General features: G+C 40.2%; 2 protein-coding genes across 2 annotated transcripts; one reads left to right on the top strand and one right to left on the bottom strand.

Annotated features, from left to right (window-relative positions):
- Positions 1 to 14117: 14117 nt before the first annotated feature.
- LOC306853874 (ras-related protein ORAB-1-like) lies at positions 14118 to 15738 on the top strand (the record flags this gene model as incomplete). The annotated part of the gene is made up of 6 exons (XM_079391538.1): positions 14118 to 14131; positions 14384 to 14456; positions 14700 to 14795; positions 15117 to 15212; positions 15289 to 15420; positions 15517 to 15738. The coding sequence occupies 6 exons, from the start codon at positions 14118 to 14120 to the stop codon at positions 15736 to 15738; spliced, it is 633 nt and encodes a 210-aa protein (XP_079247664.1).
- Positions 15739 to 17420: 1682 nt separating this feature from the next.
- LOC306854002 (gap junction delta-2 protein-like) lies at positions 17421 to 18500 on the bottom strand (the record flags this gene model as incomplete). Its single annotated transcript, XM_079391775.1, has 1 exon — positions 17421 to 18500. One exon carries the CDS (start codon positions 18498 to 18500, stop codon positions 17421 to 17423), a length of 1080 nt encoding a protein of 359 aa, XP_079247901.1.
- Positions 18501 to 19443: the final 943 nt, after the last annotated feature.

The raw sequence follows: 19443 nt of genomic DNA on the forward strand, positions 1-19443 counted from the left end.
AAATTAAAGGCCACTTAAGTGTACTTAAAGAGAGTGCACTTTAATGACAATAGATCTTAATATAGCCTACTTAAGTGCACTTTTTTAAAATGCACTTTATAATAATGTCTAATTATAATGTCTAATTATATATCTAATTAATGTCTAAGTATTACTTAAACACAAATTTTACATAATTATGATTTTATTGTGTTTTAAATAAGTACACTTATTTTGATATATTTATCAGTATCTAAAGTACATGTAAAATAAGGTTGGGCTGCCAAGATGGCGTCGTAGCAAGACAGGTTTGCTGGAGCTCTTAAAAAACTTTGCTCAGATCCAAGGTTGTTTAAAACAGTTCATGTTCAGAACTAACTGGAAGACACAGTTTATATTATGAGTTAAGTAGCCTCCTTTAATTATCTTTTTTTCCTTTGCATTTTTTTGCTATTTGGGCTTTACTGAAGACGCTTTTGCCAGCTAGTCGCTAATAACCCACGTGCTTTTGCTATAAATTGCTGTGTTGTCCTGTGAATATGGAGGAAAAAGAAGAAACTATGCACAGCTATGCAAGGAGAACTCTAAACGCTGAATTGGATGCAGTTGTTGGACAGGCTGAGTTCACGCTTTTACCCGATACAACTGAACTGAACCCTGCGAAATAAAGTAAACCAAGCTCCAACAGTCCTTCAGTGAGTGAGGCCATGCTAATGAGATTCATGCAGAGAATGGAGGCCATGCACGAAGAAACTTTGTGCCGAATTCAAGGAGTTGAAAAAACGATACTTGAAAACTCAAACTCTATTAAACAGATAATCAGCTCCCTCGAATTCCACGGTGAACAGGTGAAGCATTTGAATGATAAAACTGAGGAACTGGAAAAGAAAATCGTAAGATTGGAGAAAGACAACGTCGAACTTCGTGATAAGTATAATGATCTGGATGCGTACAAGAGAAGAATCTTCGCGTCGCTGGTACTCTGGAGAAAGCAGGAGAGAACGTAAAGCAGATGATCATCGACCTCTTCAGCCAGGTCTCCCCGAGCATCGCTGCAGATCTGCCCCGTGGAGTTGACATCGCTCATAGGCTGGGACCTCGTTCTGCTGCGGAAAGATCCTCTCGTCACATAATTGTCTTAATTTTCGTCACGGTCCCAGCGGGACAAAGTTTGGAGAGATGCCAAAACGTCCGTCCTTCTCAGGGAAAAGAAGATCAAGATCTTCGAGGATCTTTCGCAGAAAGACAAGGATGCAAGATCTCTCCTGTGGCCGATGGTAGAGAAGGCGAGACGGGAAGGAAAGAGAGCTGGCTTTCATGGTCCATTTGCTGTGATTGAGGGTAAAAGAGTGACCGCTAAAGATGTAGCCAACACTTAACATGTTGGCAATGCTTATTCAACAAGCAACTGTTTCTTCTAAGTGATTAGCTTGATAAGTGAAAGAATTTATTCTAAGTGATTAGCTTGATAAGTGTAAGTTTTTTTGTTTTTTTATACTTTTACTTATTAGTTGTTTTTTATCTATTTATTTATTTATTTTATAATTTATATATTTTTCTTTATTTTTATATTTATATATTTTTGTATTGTTAATTATTTACTTTTCCTTTGGGCTCTTAAATCTTTACTCAAGCTGAATTTTAAGTGTAGTCTTTGTTATTCTCTGAACTTAATTCTGAACACCTTATTCCCAGTTGAGCTGTTGTTGTGGTTGTTGCTCTTTTTGGAGGATAGTGATTGAACGAGTGTTCACTCAGACTTTTCTTGTTTCTTTTCTATATTGTTCATGGTTCATGTCATTGTCTTTAACATCCTTTAATGCCAGGGGCCTCAGGGATAGTGTCAAACGAAAAGCTCTTTTTTTGTTTGCTAAAAAACACAAATCTGATTTCTGTTTTCTTCAGGAATGTCATTCGACTATTGATGATTACAAATGGTGGAAATCTCAGTGGGGTAACGATATTTAGATTTCACATCAGAATCAGAATCAGAATGAGCTTTATTGGCCAAGTATGTTTACACATACAAGGAATTCGTTGTAGTGACAGAAGCTCCACAGTGCAACAGAAAAACAGCAACAGGACACAGATAATAAAAGAATAATATACAAATATCCAAATAGGCAATGTACGAAGAAGCAAAAACACAATATATAATATAGACAACTATGTATGTACAAGTCAAGTATGTGCAAATTAGAAATGAGAAAATAAAAATAAAATAAGTGAGTGTGATGAATGGATAATGTATTATAGTTGTATGTTCCATGGTACCAAACACTCAACTGGTGTAAGCATTTTGAGAAACAAATTTGGTGGGGATATATTAGGGTCAGAAGCTTACATATTGGTCTAATAAATTTCCTAATGCATTTTTCATTCTAGGAGGAGACTTTAATGTGTCATTTGATAATTCTTTGGACAGATATCCTCCAAAAAGGACCGCTTGTTCTTGTCCTACACTATTAGACCTAATAGACTAGTTTGAATTGGTGGACATTTGGAGAGAGAGATTCCCTAACAATTTAGAGTTTACTTGGGCCAATAAGAGTAGTTCAAGACAATCAAGTATTGATTATTGGCTCATATCAAAATGTATGTCAAATTTTGATCTGAATGTCAGCATTCAATGTACCCTGTTGACCGACCACAAAACTATCCTCACTAATACCACTTTAATGGCAGATTATGTAACAGGCCAGTGCAGAGCTTCTTTGTGGAAACTTAACAGTTCACTGTTAGAATTACCAGATGTAAAGGATCAAATTAAAGAATTAATTGCTAGCTATTGGAAAGCAGCCACAATTCAAAATTCTTTTGGTACCAATTGGGAGCTTTTTAAGTTTGAGACAGGTGTTTATTTAAGAAAAGTTGGAACACTTTTAGCCAAATGAAAAAGAAGCGTTCTTCAAGACAACCTAAACAAGAAATTATCTCCGTCTAATCATTTTGATTGCATGCCTCTAGAGGAAAAATCTGAAATTGCAGATTTGCAAATGAAATTGCATGAATTGCACTTATCAAAGGCTAGGGGTGCTTATATAAGATCCAGGAAAAAATGGCTCGAAGAGGGAGAACTCAATTCCTCATATTTTTTTCAGCTAGAAAAGCGTAATTTTACCCTCTCAACAATTTAACAACTTTGTGTTGATGGCAAAATTGTTAAAGATCCAAAGGAAATAGCAAACTACAGTACCAATTTTTATAAGAATCTTTATAGTTCGAGGTATTCAGAGCAGACAACGTCCTCATTTCTAGACTCGGTTAATTATGTTAAGGTTATATCTGAAAGTGATAGATTTTTTTGTGATAGTTGAACATAAATTTATATTTAAATCAGTGGAAAAATTTGGTTTTGGTGAATATTTTTGTAAGGCAGTAAAACGTCTTAGGTTATGTATGTAACCCCAGTTCCTCGAAAGAACGAGACGCTGCATCAGGAGACGCTTTGGGGAACGCCTTCAGCGTGACCGGCTCTGAATACCAATGAAATTTGTCCAATGGATGGGAGGGACGTCACGGGCGAGGTGACGTAATGACCAGCTTTTATAAAAGCATGTGCGGTAAAACCGGCATCAGCTTCTAGAATGAAGCAAGCGCTGGTAGGGATGCCGGAAGTGTGGCCTCGCGACGCAGCGTCTCGTTCCTTCGAGGAACTGGGGTTACATACGTAACCTAAGACGTTCCTCTTCAGGAACTCGAGCTGCGTCAGGAGACGCTTTGGGGAACGAGATACCCACGGCACCAGACTTCCAAGTCCCTGCCCTGTGTGTATCCATATGGAGCACAGCTAGGGCGAGAGAACGGAAGAGCCTGGAGTGGCTCGAATGTCCAGGCCATAAAACCTGACAAAGGTCAGGGGTGTAGACCATCCCGCAGTGTTGCAGATGTCCTGGATAGGGACACCTGCGAAAAAGGCATTGGAGGCCGCCACACTCTTCGTGGAATGAGCCTTGACTCCCATCGGCGAGGGAAGGTCAGAAGACTCATAGGCCATCTGAATGGCATCCACAATTCTCCACATGGCAGCTCTGTGGACGTATGCGTCCAGTGCTCGCATTGGACACATACGATTTAGCTTTTGCTGGTCAGGCTCCCGAAAGGGAGGAGGACTAAAGGCCTGCAGTACGACAGGCTGTGGCGTGACCGAAGGAACTTCGCAAAGTCCAAGTGAGAAGGGGCCACTGACAGGGCCGCAAATCCCCAACTCTCTTCAGAGATGAAATTGCCAGAAGAAACACGGTCTTCAGGGCGATCTGAGATCTCCTCAATAGGCTCGAATGGAGGCCTACAGAGAGCATCAATACCACAGCCAAGTGCCAAGGGGGGACCCGGGACCGTACTGGAGGCCTTAGCCTCAGTGCACCACGGAGGAAACATGTAACTAGCGGGTGTCTGCCCACTGTCTGTCCACCAAGAAGGGTGTGGTAGGCTGAAATTGCCGCCACAAAAACCTTCAAGGTGGAGTGGGATAACCCTGTGGAGAGTCGAGCCTGCAGGAACTCCAGCACTGTACCAACCGGGCAGTTAACTGGGTCGAGCTGGCGACCTCCGCACCATGAAGTGAAGAGTCTCCACTTCAGGGCGTACAGTCTCCTCGTAGAGGGAGCTCTGGATTGGAGAATGGTCTCAACAACCTCGGTTGAGAGACCGGAAGCTACGAGCCGTGCCCCCTCAGGGGCCACACCCACAGCTTCCACACTCCGGGCGGGGATGCACAAGGGTGAGATCTCCTCTCACAGGCTCCTCTTCCAGTCATCCCTCCTGACTGGAATCTCCCATGGAGAGCCGTCGAGGAGGGAAATCAGGTAAGAGAACCATACTCGGCTCGGCCAGCACGGGGCTACTAATAGCAGCCAGAGTCCGTCCGGGCGCACTCTCTCCAGAACTCCGGGGAGCAGAGCAATCGGGGGAAAGGCGTACAGACGAAGCCTTGGTCACGTCTGTACCATGGCATCCGGCCCCAGTGGAGTTGCATGACGTAGAGAGTACCAGAGGGGACATTGCGCTGTCTTCCTGAGTAGCGAAGAGGTCCACCTGAGCCTGGCCAAACACTCTCCAGATCTGCTTCACCACCTCGGTGTGAAGCATCCATTCCCCGGATAAAAGCCCCTGCCTCGACAGGGTGTCTGCTCCCACATTGAGATGCTAGCTGAGACGCTCAGAAGGGAGCAGCATGCTCAAGGTGACCCTCTATAGTGAGGGGAGCAATGCTAGCTCTACCAAGGCAGAGCTCTGGAGAGCGGAGAACTTAACTCTCAGCATGAGAGGGAACTCAGTCGCTCAGAAGGGAGCGGCATGCTCAAAGGTGACCCTGAAAGTTGAGGGGAGCAATGCCAGCTCGACCAACAAGGAGAGCTCGGCCTCATAGCCCACACAAGGATCTGGTGCGCCAGCCTGTACAGGGGGCGCGACCACAGACCTCCTTGGTGGTTGATATAAGAGACCACCGATGTGTTGTCGGTGCGTACTAACACATGGCAACCTCTTAGGTCTGGAAGAAAGTATTTCAGAGCCTGAAACACGGCCAGCATCTCGAGCCTGCTGATGTGCCAGGCGAGATGATGACCTCTCCACAGACCGTGGGCAGGGCGGCCACTCATGACCACTCCCCAACCGGTGAGGGATGCATCCGTCGCTAGCGTTACGCGGTGACACGGAGCTCCCAGCACCGGGCCCTAGGTCAAGAACCAAGGTTGTCTCCACATGTCCAAGGCACGTAGGCACCGCCGCGTGACCTTGATCATGCAAAGCGGGTTTCCCCTGGGGGAGAACCCCTTGGTCTTGAGCCACCACCGTAGGGGTCTCATGTACAGCAGGCCAATAGGTAACACGTTGGACGCAGCTGCCATCAGACCCAGCAGTCTCTGAGACTGCTTTACAGTGAGTGACTGGCCTTCTTTCACTCTCCCGACCTCCGTGAGGATCGACTCGATCCGAGCAGGGGACATACGTGCCTGCATCGTGGTCGAATCCCACATCACACCAAGATAAGTGGTTCTCTGTAATGGAGAAAGAACACTCTTCTTGGCATTCAGTCTTAACCCCAGCACTTTCATATGGGCGGGAACAACATCTCGATGTTGAGCCACCCTCCGCTCTGATTGAGCGAGAATCAACCAATCGATGTAATTGAGTATGCGGACGCCCCGTAGCCGCAGCGGAGCTAATGCGGCGTCCAAACACTTCGTAAAAGTGCGGGGTGAGAGTGCTAGGCCGAAGGGAAGTACCCGATATTGGTAAGCTTTGCCCCCGAAAGCAAACCTCAGGAACTTCCTGTGAGTGGGAAGGATGGAGACTTGGAAGTATGCGTCTTTTAGATCTACATGACAAACCAGTCCTCGGACTTGATCTAAGATACTTACCTGAGCATCTTGAACTTCAGTCTGCTGACTGAACGGTTCAATTGATGCAGATCTAAAATGGGACGCAATCCTCCATCCTCCTTGGAACTATGAAGTACCGGCGGTAGAACCCGGACTCTCTTCCGTGAGGAGGAACCACCTCGATGGCCTCCTTCCTTAAGAGAGTATCTACCTCTTGTTGCATTACCAGAGCCTGCTCTGGGCCCACTAATGTGGAATTCACCCTGTTGAACTGAGGCGGAGGAGAATCGAACTGGATTCTGTAGCCTCTCTCTACAGTGCGCAGGACCCATCGAGACACATTTGGCAGTAGTTTCCACGCTGCAAAATAGTCTACTAAGGGAACCAGTCTCACCAGTCTCAGTCGATCACTGTACGCTGCGGTGATCATCGCTCCACCCCAGCAGGGGCCACCCTCATAAGCTCTGGTCCATCACCATCAGGGCTTCTTGGCCGAAGACCTCTTCGCCTGAAGCACGGTCCGCAGATCCTGCTTAGGCTGGGAGGTCTTCAACCGTGCACCCTTCTTACCACCCCGCTTGCGCGGAGGCGCACGGGCAGCAACGCTCTCTTCCTGCACCTCCTTATGTGAGGAGCCAGCACACGGCAGGGGCTGCTCTCGCCCAGCAGCCCCGTGAGCTAGAGCGGCGAGGGAGAAACTGCTGGAATGCTGCCGCCTGCCTCCCGGTGCCCGTCGACAACGGAGTCAACAGCGTCACCGAAAAGGCCGGAAGGCGACAGCGGGGCGTCCAAAAGGAAGAATCCGACAGGGTCAACCAAAGATGCCTCTCTGCCGCCACCAGGGCTGCCAGTTTTGTTTCAGATTGAGTCAATTTCTGTGATTTATGTAATCTCTTATTGGAATGGTTTAGTAAGTGATATTCCCTGGAAAAAGTTTGGTCATTACCTCACAAATATTTAATTACTAACAAAATGAGAGAAATTGCATTTAAGTTGATTCATAGAATTTACCCGGATAAGTGCTCTCTTAAAAGACGTAAGAATGATATTAATACCAACTGTTCTTTACGGTGGCCGAGAAGTGCAAAACAAATCACGATTCTGAAAACAAAATAACAAATTACAAACGCAAATGCAAATCTAAAAAACAAAATAACAATTCAGAAAACACGACAATTCCGAAAACATTATAACAATAAGAAAACACAATGACAAATGTGAAAAACAAAATAACAAGTCAGAAAACACAACGACAAATCAGACAAACCGGAAGAGGTAGGTATAGTTTGAGACAGCGCCATTGGTTTGATAACTCATCGCTGACTGGACGAGACATCTGTCAATCAAGGTGTATAGGAAGAACCAAAAGAAGAACAGTAGAGTCCATTAAACCATCAGCTCTAGTGGTGCATATGATAGATCGTGTGTCATTCTGTGTCATTATTATTCTTTAGCTTGGGTTGAACAAATCATTTTTGCTTAGATGGAACAGCAGCTACGCTAATTATGTCTCTATTTGTTTCTCTGTTTCTGTCACGGGATTAACATCCCGTGGTAACTAGGAATTACAGAAGCTTCAGTCTGGATCCAACCCTTAAATGATCTGAGATGACCGAACACCTGAGAAAAGATGATGCCAACCCCTCAGAGGATGCCAATGCTCAGACAACATACAGAATTACCAAATTTTGCCGTAAGTTAAATATATTAAGGTTCTACAATATATAAATATATTGTGGAAACTTAAATTCCCATAGAGCTGCTTTGCAACGATTTGTATCGTAGAAAGCGCTATACAAATAAAATTTAATTTAATTTAATTAATGACTGGATATGTTTTATAACAATTGTTCTTCTTTCTATCCTCAAGGAATTTTTTTCTGACTTTCCTACCTCTTTGGAACATTTCCGTTCACAGAGACTGTGGAGAGATGGTGTGCAGCTTCATGACATTTGAAGTTTACTGCTGATGGAGAGCTTCTGGTGTTTGCCGTGATCCACACCGTGTCATCATTGCCACACACGACCCAGCTCTGGCTGAATGGGTACATATGCCATTGCCGACTGGAGGTCAGCAGTGCCAGCTTGAGGCCACATTTGGGCCAGGACCGTTAGCTATGTGGGTAGTTGGTGATGTCTTTCAGACCTTTCCACACTGATGCTGAATCACTGGAAGAGAAAGTTAAATGAGTCCTGGTAGGAATGCACATATCTTTACAGAAATTGATATAAGATGTTATAGTCTCGAGCTCGTCCAGATCATTTGCAGCAGCTTCAAAAACACTCCAATCAGTGAGGTCAAAACAGGCTTGTAAAACCCGCTCTGTTTCATTAGTCCATCTCTTTAAGGTCCTTAATACAGGTTTAGCTGATTTCAGTTTCTGCCTGTAGGTTGGCATGAGATGAACCAAACAGTAATCAGAGAGTCCAAAAGCTGCCCGTGGGACAGAGTGATATGCATCCTTTATTGTGGTGTAACAATGATCCAATATATTACTGTGTCTGGTGGGACATGTAATATTCTGTCTGTATTTTGGCAGTTCACGGAAGAGATCTGCTTTATTAAAGTCTCAGAGAATGATTAAAACAGAGTCCGGGTATTGTTGTTTTGTCTCTGTGATCTGATCAGCGAGTTTCTGTAAATCCAGGCTCACGTGCGCTTGTGGTGGAATGTAAACACTCACGAGAATGAGCGAGCAAAACTCCCGCGGCAAGTAGAAAGGCTTACAGTTAATGAAGAGCGCTTCTAGATCGGGACAGCACATCTTCTTTAACACATTTACATCTGTAAACCACATCTCATTGATGTTAAAGCATGTCCTGCTGCCTCGCGATTTCCCCGTTGATTATGTGTCGTGGTCTGCTCTGAACAGCTGAAAGCCCGGTAAATGGAGTGCGCTGTCCAGTATGGCATCATTCAGGCAGCAGAATGTGAAAAATCCTTGTTTATCCGGGAGCGCAGAAGAAGTTTGTCCATTTTGTTGGGTAGAGAGCATAGCATTTTAATAATTCAATTTTACTAAGTCAATCCGTAAATCAATCTGAGTGTGTGTGTGTGTGTGTGTGTGTGTGCAGTCCACTTCAGCTTGGATAGTTATAGAAATTTAATATAGCTTTGAAAATATATTGATATCTATGATACTAGCCTAACTTCAAATAAAATGTTTGAACTGTTTTAAAGGTCATTGCTTCATAATCTAATCAACTGTAATCCCCAAAACTGCCTACATTTATGCCGTAATTATTAAGAAAGAAATAAAACTGATCTATATATTCATAAGGTATCTATTGTAACTCAATCAGAAGATTAAATCTGAGGCTACTGCAAATGAATAATATTAAATATCCTGGCATATATTTGCTAACCTACTGATACTTTTACAAACGTCAGACCATTTCATCACCTTAAAATGTCTGATTGATTAGACCTGAGGGAGAGTTTATTAATGGCCTCTAGTTTTGTTTTGTCACTTATAATAAACCCTTTGATAATAAACCTCCCGTGCTTCAAGAAAATTCACCAGTTATCCAACACCCCAACTACAAACACTGTTGCTAATAAAACCTTGGGGATATATGTCACACAGCCACTTGCAAGTGCTCTCAATCATCTTTGAATCATAACCAAAACATCTTATACAACGAGACTTTCTTACCAAGGGAACAGTTTTTACAGTTTTGCTTTTATTAAATATTTCTATTATGAACTAGGACTTATCATTGTCAGACCTCCGGCTTCAGTTAAAAAATTTGGTTGTAATGAGAATGCAGAGCATGAACAAATTTAGTGAGAGTCATTGAACTATCTTGGTTACATATCAATAATTCTGTATCAATAACCCCATTTTACTGCACAATGTGAACATCTCCTTTCTATAACTGTCTGATTCAATTAATACATTTTCTTAGTGCATTAGAATAGAGCTCCCTGACCTTGATTTGGGAGTGTCAAATTAGTTAGACACATAAAATGTGCCATAATATGAAACACAGGTCTATAGGAATCCAGAATTCTCTAGACTTACAGCGGGTAAAAGAAGTATTAAACACGTCACCATTTTTCTCAGTAAATATATTTCTAAAGGTGCTGTTGACATGAAACTTTCACCAGATGTTGGTAATAACCTAAGTAATCCATACATACAAATAAAACAAAACAAATAATTTCAGAAATTAAGTTATGTGTACTAAAATGGAATGACAGAGAAAAAGTAATGAACTGCTGAAATTTATTTAAAGGTCCCATATTGTACACCTTTCTGGAGTTTTATTTTAGGTTGTGATGTCCTTAAGAATATATATTTGCGGTATAAATACCAAAAACCATCTTAATATATTTTTACAGCTCCTCTTTCAGGAGTTCTGCTAAGAACAGGTCGAGTTTGGCCTGTCTAATTAATATTCATGAGCCTCTCTTCTTATTGGCTGGTTGTTTTCTGAGTGACGCACGGCTAGGCCAACCGCAGGTAACTAGGGTCATGTAGGGTTGACGTCACAATTATGACACAGCACTAGCTGGAAGCAAAACAAAGAGAACTGGAGGCGGCCCATTCAAACAGCACAGATTCGGCTACATAAGGAGCTTAAAATATCATCTTGTTGTGAAGTTGGGTCCCAGAATCGACATAATACAGCCTCAAATTAGAAATTTGCTGCCACTGCCAGACAAAAAACCGACAACAGCTGTGGTTAAAAGCAATAAAAAGAGTGGACTGGACAGAAACGATCGTCAAAAATAATCGCGTTTGCAGCGCACACTTCCTATCAGAAATGGTTCAATAAAGTATTGTCTTTTGTTGTTATGGGCCTGTCTGAAGATTTCTTGCATCTCACGAATATTTAGTGTATTAAATACGTTAATGTCTGTGTGCCTGTGTGTAAAACAACAAACTGACGATTTATATATAATCATTTGTAACTGTATATACATTGTTGTGATTAATTGTGGCTGGAATAATAATGTAGCTGTAAAAATAGTTGCCTGCTGAAATTGAAATGTATTTACATCTTCATCATGACTAGATAGACACAGTGAGTTTGTCTTTACTATACATGTTAGACGTGATCCACCTCATAGTAACAATCCTGTCAGATCGTCCATACTTTGAGTGAGAGTGTAATGTTACAGGTCAGCCAATCTGGTTTTGTCAGTTAAAGTTAACCTTTTCAACATGTTTCCGTGTTGTTGTTGCTCAGCAATGTTATGGACGCAATGTTGTCTGGGGGTTTGGCAAAAGGACGGTGGGCGGTGCTCGGGATGGTGATTGAGTAGTTTTGACGTCACATTTTTACGGAAGTCACAAGGGCTCATGAAAAGGCATAGTTACTTTATGCAGGCTATGTGCACTTTACTGTGGATTTAGTGTTTTGAAACTAGCCCCTAGACCTCAGTTATCATTAAAAAAAAGCCAGGAAATTTCAGTTTTGACAATATGGGGCCTTTAATATTTTGTGCAAAAGCCTTTGTTGGTAATGACAGCTTCAAGTCGCCTCCTATATGGAGAAGCTAGTCGCATGCATTGCTCAGGTGTGATTTTGGCCCATTCTTCCACAGTGTCTTCAAATCTTGAAGGTTCTGTGGGCCTCTTCTATGAACTCTGATCTTTAGTTCTTATTTTCAGTTGGATTCAAGTCAGGTGATTAGCAGTTTCATTTTATTTTTCTGAAACCAATTGAGTTTCCTTGGCTGTGTTTGGGATCATTGTCTAGTTGAAATGTACTCCCTTGTTTCATGTTCACCATCCTGGTATAGGTGTTGGGACTGAACCAGCTAATATTAATTTCCACTGACTAGGGGCAGGATTGCTTTCTATACTAGTAGATTTCAGCTGGTGTCTTGGCTTTCTATGCCTTTTTGCCCCTTCTTTTCTTCATGTGTTCAATACTTTTTCCCTGTGTCATTCCATTTTATTACACATAACATAATTCCTGAATTTGCTTGTTTTGTTTTCTGTATGGATTAATTGGGTTGTTACCGACATCTGGAGAAAATTTCAAGTCAACAGCACCTTTAGAAACATATTTACTGAGAAAAACGGTGACGTGCTCAATACTTATTTTACCCGCTGTATGTCAATGTACCATGAAAACACTGACCCTACTGGGACTAAAGACCAGAGAGGAAACATATTAATTAAATCTGTGAAACATTGGTCAAGGGAAAGCTGCGGTGAGTTGATTAAGACTGTAGAGACCAAGGGCCTGAATTGAGTAAGTGAATTAAGCCCCAGGTCACTTTAAATGTTACTGGTAGCATAGGTTGCACCTGCTGGTAGAGTCTGTAACTACACTTACACATCTGAGCCCAGAAAGCCCAAACTGTTTATCCTGTCTTCTGCAAGGAGTCATATAGAGTGATCAGTCACATGTTTGGCTCAAAAGATGTTAGTGATTATGAAGTAAAGATGGCAGCATTCAAGCCATGTCAGCAACTGAGTTGAATAGGAATGCAAACAAACTGACCTGTCGAAGTTCATTAGACCTCTGTGAGTTGAACTAATTGTTTCTCAACGTTAAAGCCATGTGCATTTATATAGTAAGTGCTGCATGTAGGCCTGTAAACAGGTTGAGTCTTATTTTATGGAATTTCTGAAAAGACAGAAAAAAGAATGAACATTTGGATCATTTCAAGTATTGTAGAGAGGATCGTTTTACAAGGTAAAGCAATACATGACTTCATGGAGTCATTTTCTGTTGCAGTATTTTCAGTAAGCCTCTTGAGTCCAGGGAACACAATAATTGGCCCTCTTGGTTCTCTTGGCCTGCATTGTTTTGTTGTTACTGTATCTGTTTGCAGCAAGATTATTGCCATAACTGTTCAGTATGAAAGAATGGCATTTCTAACAGACAAACAATTGTAATGTAAAAGCAAAAGTATGAAAATAAAATCATTTTATAAATAAAACTAGCAACAACACTGTGTAACAGCAACAGACTTGAAAATGTGTGCCTCAAACTATTCAAAACATTCAAATTGTAAAAACAATTCAAATGTTCAGCCTGACGGTCATAAAGGGTGAATCATAAAATACAAAAATACAAAAAAAAAAGACTTTGGATTGTACATTAATTCATCATTTGTGGTGATGTTTTCAATCATTGTCAAATGTCTAATCTTCTGCCACCTTTTCTCAAACAAAACATACGCCTATTTATTTCATTTTATTATTTTGACAAAATCTTCTGCGTATTAAAAAAAATTATTTATACAATGTTAAAACCATTCTGTAATGTAATAGTTGAATGTGTTATCTTGCATTGACTAACATTCAACAAAGAGGCGAGTGGATTCTCTCATTCTTCAGCGTCCTCTAGCGGCAGTGATTTGCTATTACAAGTTAGTTTTTGGCCGGGTTACTGGTGATTGATTGTCTTGGGTTCACTCTTCTTCTTTTTTTCTTGCTTGTTAATATGAATTTCATGAGGTTTATAACTTTTAGTTTGTTTTATTTTGTTTTTACTTTTTTAGTGATTAACTTGTACTGACACTGCAATAACATGTTGGGTGATTGGTATAATTACATAATTCACGGACAGCTTTCTGTCTTCAGAATTTAGCAGAAATCAATATATTATTTTCTATATGCCATGCCTATCTCCCTTGTTGTCACTACTACAGGCCTGCAACTTTAAGAAATGGGTAATGGCCACTTTGTAACCTGATCAAGGCTTGAATAAATGATGGAGCAGTATCTGGGTTCATTATTGCCAAGGTAGTTGCTGTTTGCATTTCCAAGGACAGAAACCAGCTGAACAAAGATAATCAAGCTGAAACACATTCAAACAGCATCCTGCTATTAATAACCCCTAAGGATGAATCCTGAGTAGTAAGTACTTTTGGCTCAAGATTGCCTGTCTATATTATTGTGGTGCTAGTTTTTTTGTTTACAGTACATTGTGTTGCTAGCAGTCGACAGACTTTCTTCAGTTGCAATGAATAGAGGAGGCCTCTAATTTGTGCCATTAATATTAGTATTATCAATTTTGCCCACAATTAATAGGTAAATAAAAATGCAGCTTAAATTGAGCATGTATGCCAGTACAGTAACATGTTATTAATATTATAATGTTTTTCTCAGTGACTACCTGTTCAAGTTGCTGCTGATCGGGGACTCTGGTGTGGGAAAGTCATGTTTACTTCTACGGTTTGCTGTAAGCTTAATATTTTACCCATCATTTTCTGTTTAAAAGTTCTTCAGTGAATCATTTAAAGTAGTTGACACAAAAATGTAAATTATTTCTATTATTCATGATTCGTATCATGATGTTTCAAATCTATGTGCCAGTTGTTTTTATCAATGTAATTTTTTTTTTTTTTTTTTTTTTTTTTTTAAGAATCTGTTATGTAAGAAACAAGTTGATAATTCTGTTGATGACACATAATTATTGTAACAGGATGACACCTATACAGAGAGCTACATCAGCACTATTGGAGTAGATTTTAAAATCAGAACTATCGAAATGGAGGGGAAGACTGTTAAACTGCAGATTGTGAGTATAGATATTACAGACATTTACTGTATATACATTCATAATAAGACTTAGCTAGTTGGTTTGTGTCAGGCTCTGTGTTGCTTTTTGTTTCATATAATTATTAGATCTGTTTTAAACAAACGCTTGTGGAACAAGACATTTAAAATCAAATTATTTTTGTAAAATGACAAAAACTGATAATTTGTCGCTTAAGTGTTGGCAAAAAGGCCCTAAATGCTTGAAGGAAGAATGACATTCTCACATTTTCTTAGTCTTTTTGCAAAAAAAGCATGTGTTGTGCTTTTTTGTAACATTTTTTTATGTTTCTCTGTCCTGAAGTGGGATACAGCAGGGCAAGAGCGATTTCGAACAATAACATCCAGCTATTATCGAGGGGCACATGGGATTATAATTGTCTATGATGTCACAGAGCAGGTAATACTTTTAAATATTACAAAATGTTAACATTTTGGGTACAGAGAATGTTTAATGAAGTACTTTGCTTTTACAGGAGTCTTTCAACAATGTGAAGCAATGGTTAGAAGAAATTGATCGCTACGCCTGTGAAAATGTCTCCAAGTTGTTGGTCGGTAACAAGAGTGACCTTGCCTCAAAAAAGGTGGTAGACTTTACCACAGCAAAGGTAAGCCCTCTGCTAATGCAAACTTATGGTAAAGTCTGTTCTACAGAAATGGCAGATCCAAGCAAATATTTGAACTTTCATTTGCACTGTTTACAGGAATTTGCTGAGTCACTCAAAATCCCATTCCTGGAGACAAGTGCAAAGAACGCAAACAACGTAGAGAAGGCATTTTTAACAATGGCTTCTGAAATCCAGAAGAGGATTGGGATGGACAGCGTTCAGAATGAAGCTGTTAAAATGGGCTCCAAAATAAACAGTGCCCCCTTATGGCCTGGTGGAGAGAAGTCAGTGGCTGAGGAGGTCAGCTCTTGTTGTTAGTGCTCAGTATCTTTTAAATTCAGGGTAATATAAATTAATATTTTTGTTAATATTGTTGATTTTATGTTCTAATGAGCTAATAAAGATGGTACAAGCCTTTTCTGTAAATTGTTTTCTGATCAAGCATGCATTCTATTTTAAGTGCTCTTTTCTCTTTTTGGTGATAGACAAAACCTATCAGCATACACAACCGTTTAAAAGTTAGGGGTTGTTTTTATGTTTTTGAAAGAAGTCTCTTATGCTGCATTGATTTGATGAAAAATACAGTAAAACAGTAATGTTGTGAAATATTGTTATAATTTATTTTCTATATTTTAATATATTTTAAAATGTAATTTGTTTCTGTGATGGGAAAACTGAATTTTCAGCAGCCATTACTCACATGATCATTCAGAAATCATTCTAATATGCTGTACCATTTATGACTTTTTAAAACAGTTGTGTTGCTTAATAATATAATGTGGAATTTTCTGATACATGCCCTATTTTTAAAAGAAACAATACTATGAAATCTAAGAGAAATTCAGCTTAAAATATATTTACTTTTCAATTGCTCAAAAAATAAAAATGTGCATAAATTAAAAAGTAAGCTTTTTCTGATTATCAAGCAATCTCTCACTGTGCATTGCATATATAGAAGCATTTGGACTGCATATGAATCTAAATAAACACTCAGATCAACCTAATGTACAAGTAAGTATTACATGCGCAGATAAAGCACTGGCCCAAGAGTTGTTGTGCATGACACTACATTATATGCGTCTCAGTGTCACAAAGAAATAAATAATAAATCATGTTAATTATCTCATGGATGTCATTAGTGAGAAAACAATCAAGTAATAATACAATTAAGGAGATGTAATATACATAATGTGATGGTCATATGCGGACATTTAGCTGAATATATAATATTCGTTTTTATGACATTTCAAAATTTTTGAAAGGTGCGCATCATGATTTATAATAAAAGCTCTAAAAGGGTTAAAAAAAATGTAGGTCAAGCATTGCAAGCATTTGAATCAAACACAAAATGGCACTGAATGTTACAACTCAACTCAAAACAAGCTCAGCTGAAAAGATCACAACATAATGTTCAATCACTAAAAGTTTCAGGCCTGTTTCACATATCCTGTGGGCTCATTTTGAGCTAAACACTCAAAATGATTTATTGGGTTACAATGTAGGAGAAAGACACATAAAAAACGGAAAATAGTAATACCAGTAGAGAATTACCAGTACAGGCAACCCTAAAACACAATGCAATGCGTAATTCAAAATGAAACACCTATCAAAAATCAATACAGAAGATTCCCTCGTATTAACACAGTACACTGGGCCAAATATTTACAGAATTTCTTACATTAAGCAAGTTTACATTAAGTATTTCCTTTGAAAAACAAGTGTCTTTTTTCAAACAAATAGGTCGCTCCATCATTTTATGTAGCTGTAAATCAAAAGCTTCTCTTTAGATTTTGTTGATAAGAAGTTATTCTGTTTTCTGCTGATTTCAGCATGTAGTGCTCCAAAAGTTGACTTTCAGTGCTTCTTCTTGGACGCAGAACCGCCACATGCATTGTGAAAGCTGTAACTTGTTAAGATGGTCAGGGTGTGTGAAACAGGCTTCAAACTGTAATTTACAATGAGCTAATGTAACAAGAGAAAATAAAAACCATCAATACACATTACAACCAGGACTTTTTGCCAGTAAATCTAGCCATGTTGGCCAATTTCAGCTTCATGCGTTCCCTCTCCTCTGGGTTCCTCTTTGAGGAGCATTCAAGACTAGAGTCAGTCTCAAAGGAAATTGCTGGGGCGTGTGAAAGCAAAGCCGTCCCTGTCTTTTCTTCACACAAGGTGGTTGTGGGGGACTGCAGGACCAGCCTGCTCCGCATTGAGTGTCTGAGGCGTAACAGCAAAGGGTTGCGTTGAGAATACAGATCCCTCTCTGGCCTGATGCACAGGAAGCAGGCAGCACACAACATGCGGAAAATATAGATCCATCCGAGGTAGTGAAGTTCCACAATGTTCAGGAGAAAACAACCCAGGCTAATACTAAACATAAAATTAAGGAAAATGGTCTTTTCAGTGGCTCGTGACACAAAACAATCAGTCCGTGTCGGACAAGGGTACGTTTCGCATCTAAACAAATGAGGCACCTCAAATCCAAACAGGTAGTACTGACCGACAAGAAACGTGATCTCTAGGACGGAGCGGATCAAGACGTGAACAATATAGATGAGGAGAACCTGACTGGAGAGTGTGGTTGGATCCTTGCCGACCTCACCGAAATCATCCTGCAGGAGACTTTGCTCCACGCTTTCCTCATCCTGACCACTCCATTCTTCTCCCTGGTGTCCATATCCCAGTCTGACATCGTCCCCTTCCAGCTGCCCGGAATAGTCTCCCACGGGGTTCTTGGCCTCTGCCTGGACTCTCTCTGTCTCCAGCTTCTCATCTTTGGTGATTTTGTGCAGCACGTAGATGATGTAGAAGATGGAAGGTGTAGAGACCAGCACAATCTGGAAGACCCAGAAGCGCAAATGTGAGACGGGGGCGAAAGTGTCATAGCAGACGTTGTTGCAGCCCGGCTGCAGTGTATTGCAGGTGAACTTGGACTGCTCGTCGCTGTACACGGCGTCTCCAACAAGGGTCACCAGCAGGATGCGAAAGATCAGAAGCACCGTCAGCCAGATCTTACCGATGACCGTCGAATGATTCTGAACCTCTGTTAGAAATCGGCCCAGAATTGACCAGTCCCCCATTTTTTAATCTGGAGAAAACAAGGAAATAGTGGAAAGGCTAAGAATTTCTGTTATGTTTTCATCTATTATATAAAATTTAGTTTCTTGAAAGAATAGTTTACCCAAAAATAAAAATTTGCAGAAAATTTACTCACCCTCAGGTCATCCAACATGTAGATGAGTGTATTTCTTCATCGGACCAGATTTGGAAAGATTTAACATCACTACATCATCATTACATCACTTGCTAACTAACGGATCCTCTGCAGTGAATGGGTGCCATCAGAATAAGAGTTCAAATAGTTGCTAAAAACAGTATAATCTACAGCATGACTCCAGTTCATCAATCAATACTTTGTGAAGTGAAAAACTGTGTGTTTGTAAGAAACAAATCCACTTTAAACTGTCTTTTGTCCAAATTTGTTCCGATGAAGAAACTCATCTAGGCTACATAAGTTTTCAGCAAATTTTCATTTTTGTGTGAACTATTCCTTTAAGAGAGTTAAATAATCTACTCTTTAGGCAATTTAAAGGCAAAATTTCAGAAAATTTAAATTTTTGATGCCAGAGTGTTCATCATGCATGTTTCATGTTTTAAATGTATTTATGGTTAATCTAATTGCTTGATTATTTGTGTAAATTTGGACACTTTTTGCCATTTAGGTGAAAAATGTCTAAATTATCCTGAATTATCCTTCTTACAGTCATTATTTAATTTGGTAGGACAATGAAATGGCTCACTCATTTAACTAAATTGTACAACATCATGACCATTACATTGATTAATATAATAAAACAGACAAGAAAAAAACACTTACCTCTGGATAATTTGTTTACAAAAATGTCAAAATGTGCAAAAAATTAAATTTGCATTGCTACATTTGAAAAAAGGTCTGTTTGTCACCAGGAAAAGACCTCAGTGTGTGAGCTGGGCGAAACGGGCTGACCACAGCCTTCTATCCAA

The sequence above is a fragment of the Barbus barbus genome (assembly GCF_936440315.1).
Source record: "Barbus barbus genome assembly, chromosome: 34".
Lineage (NCBI taxonomy): Eukaryota > Metazoa > Chordata > Actinopteri > Cypriniformes > Cyprinidae > Barbus > Barbus barbus.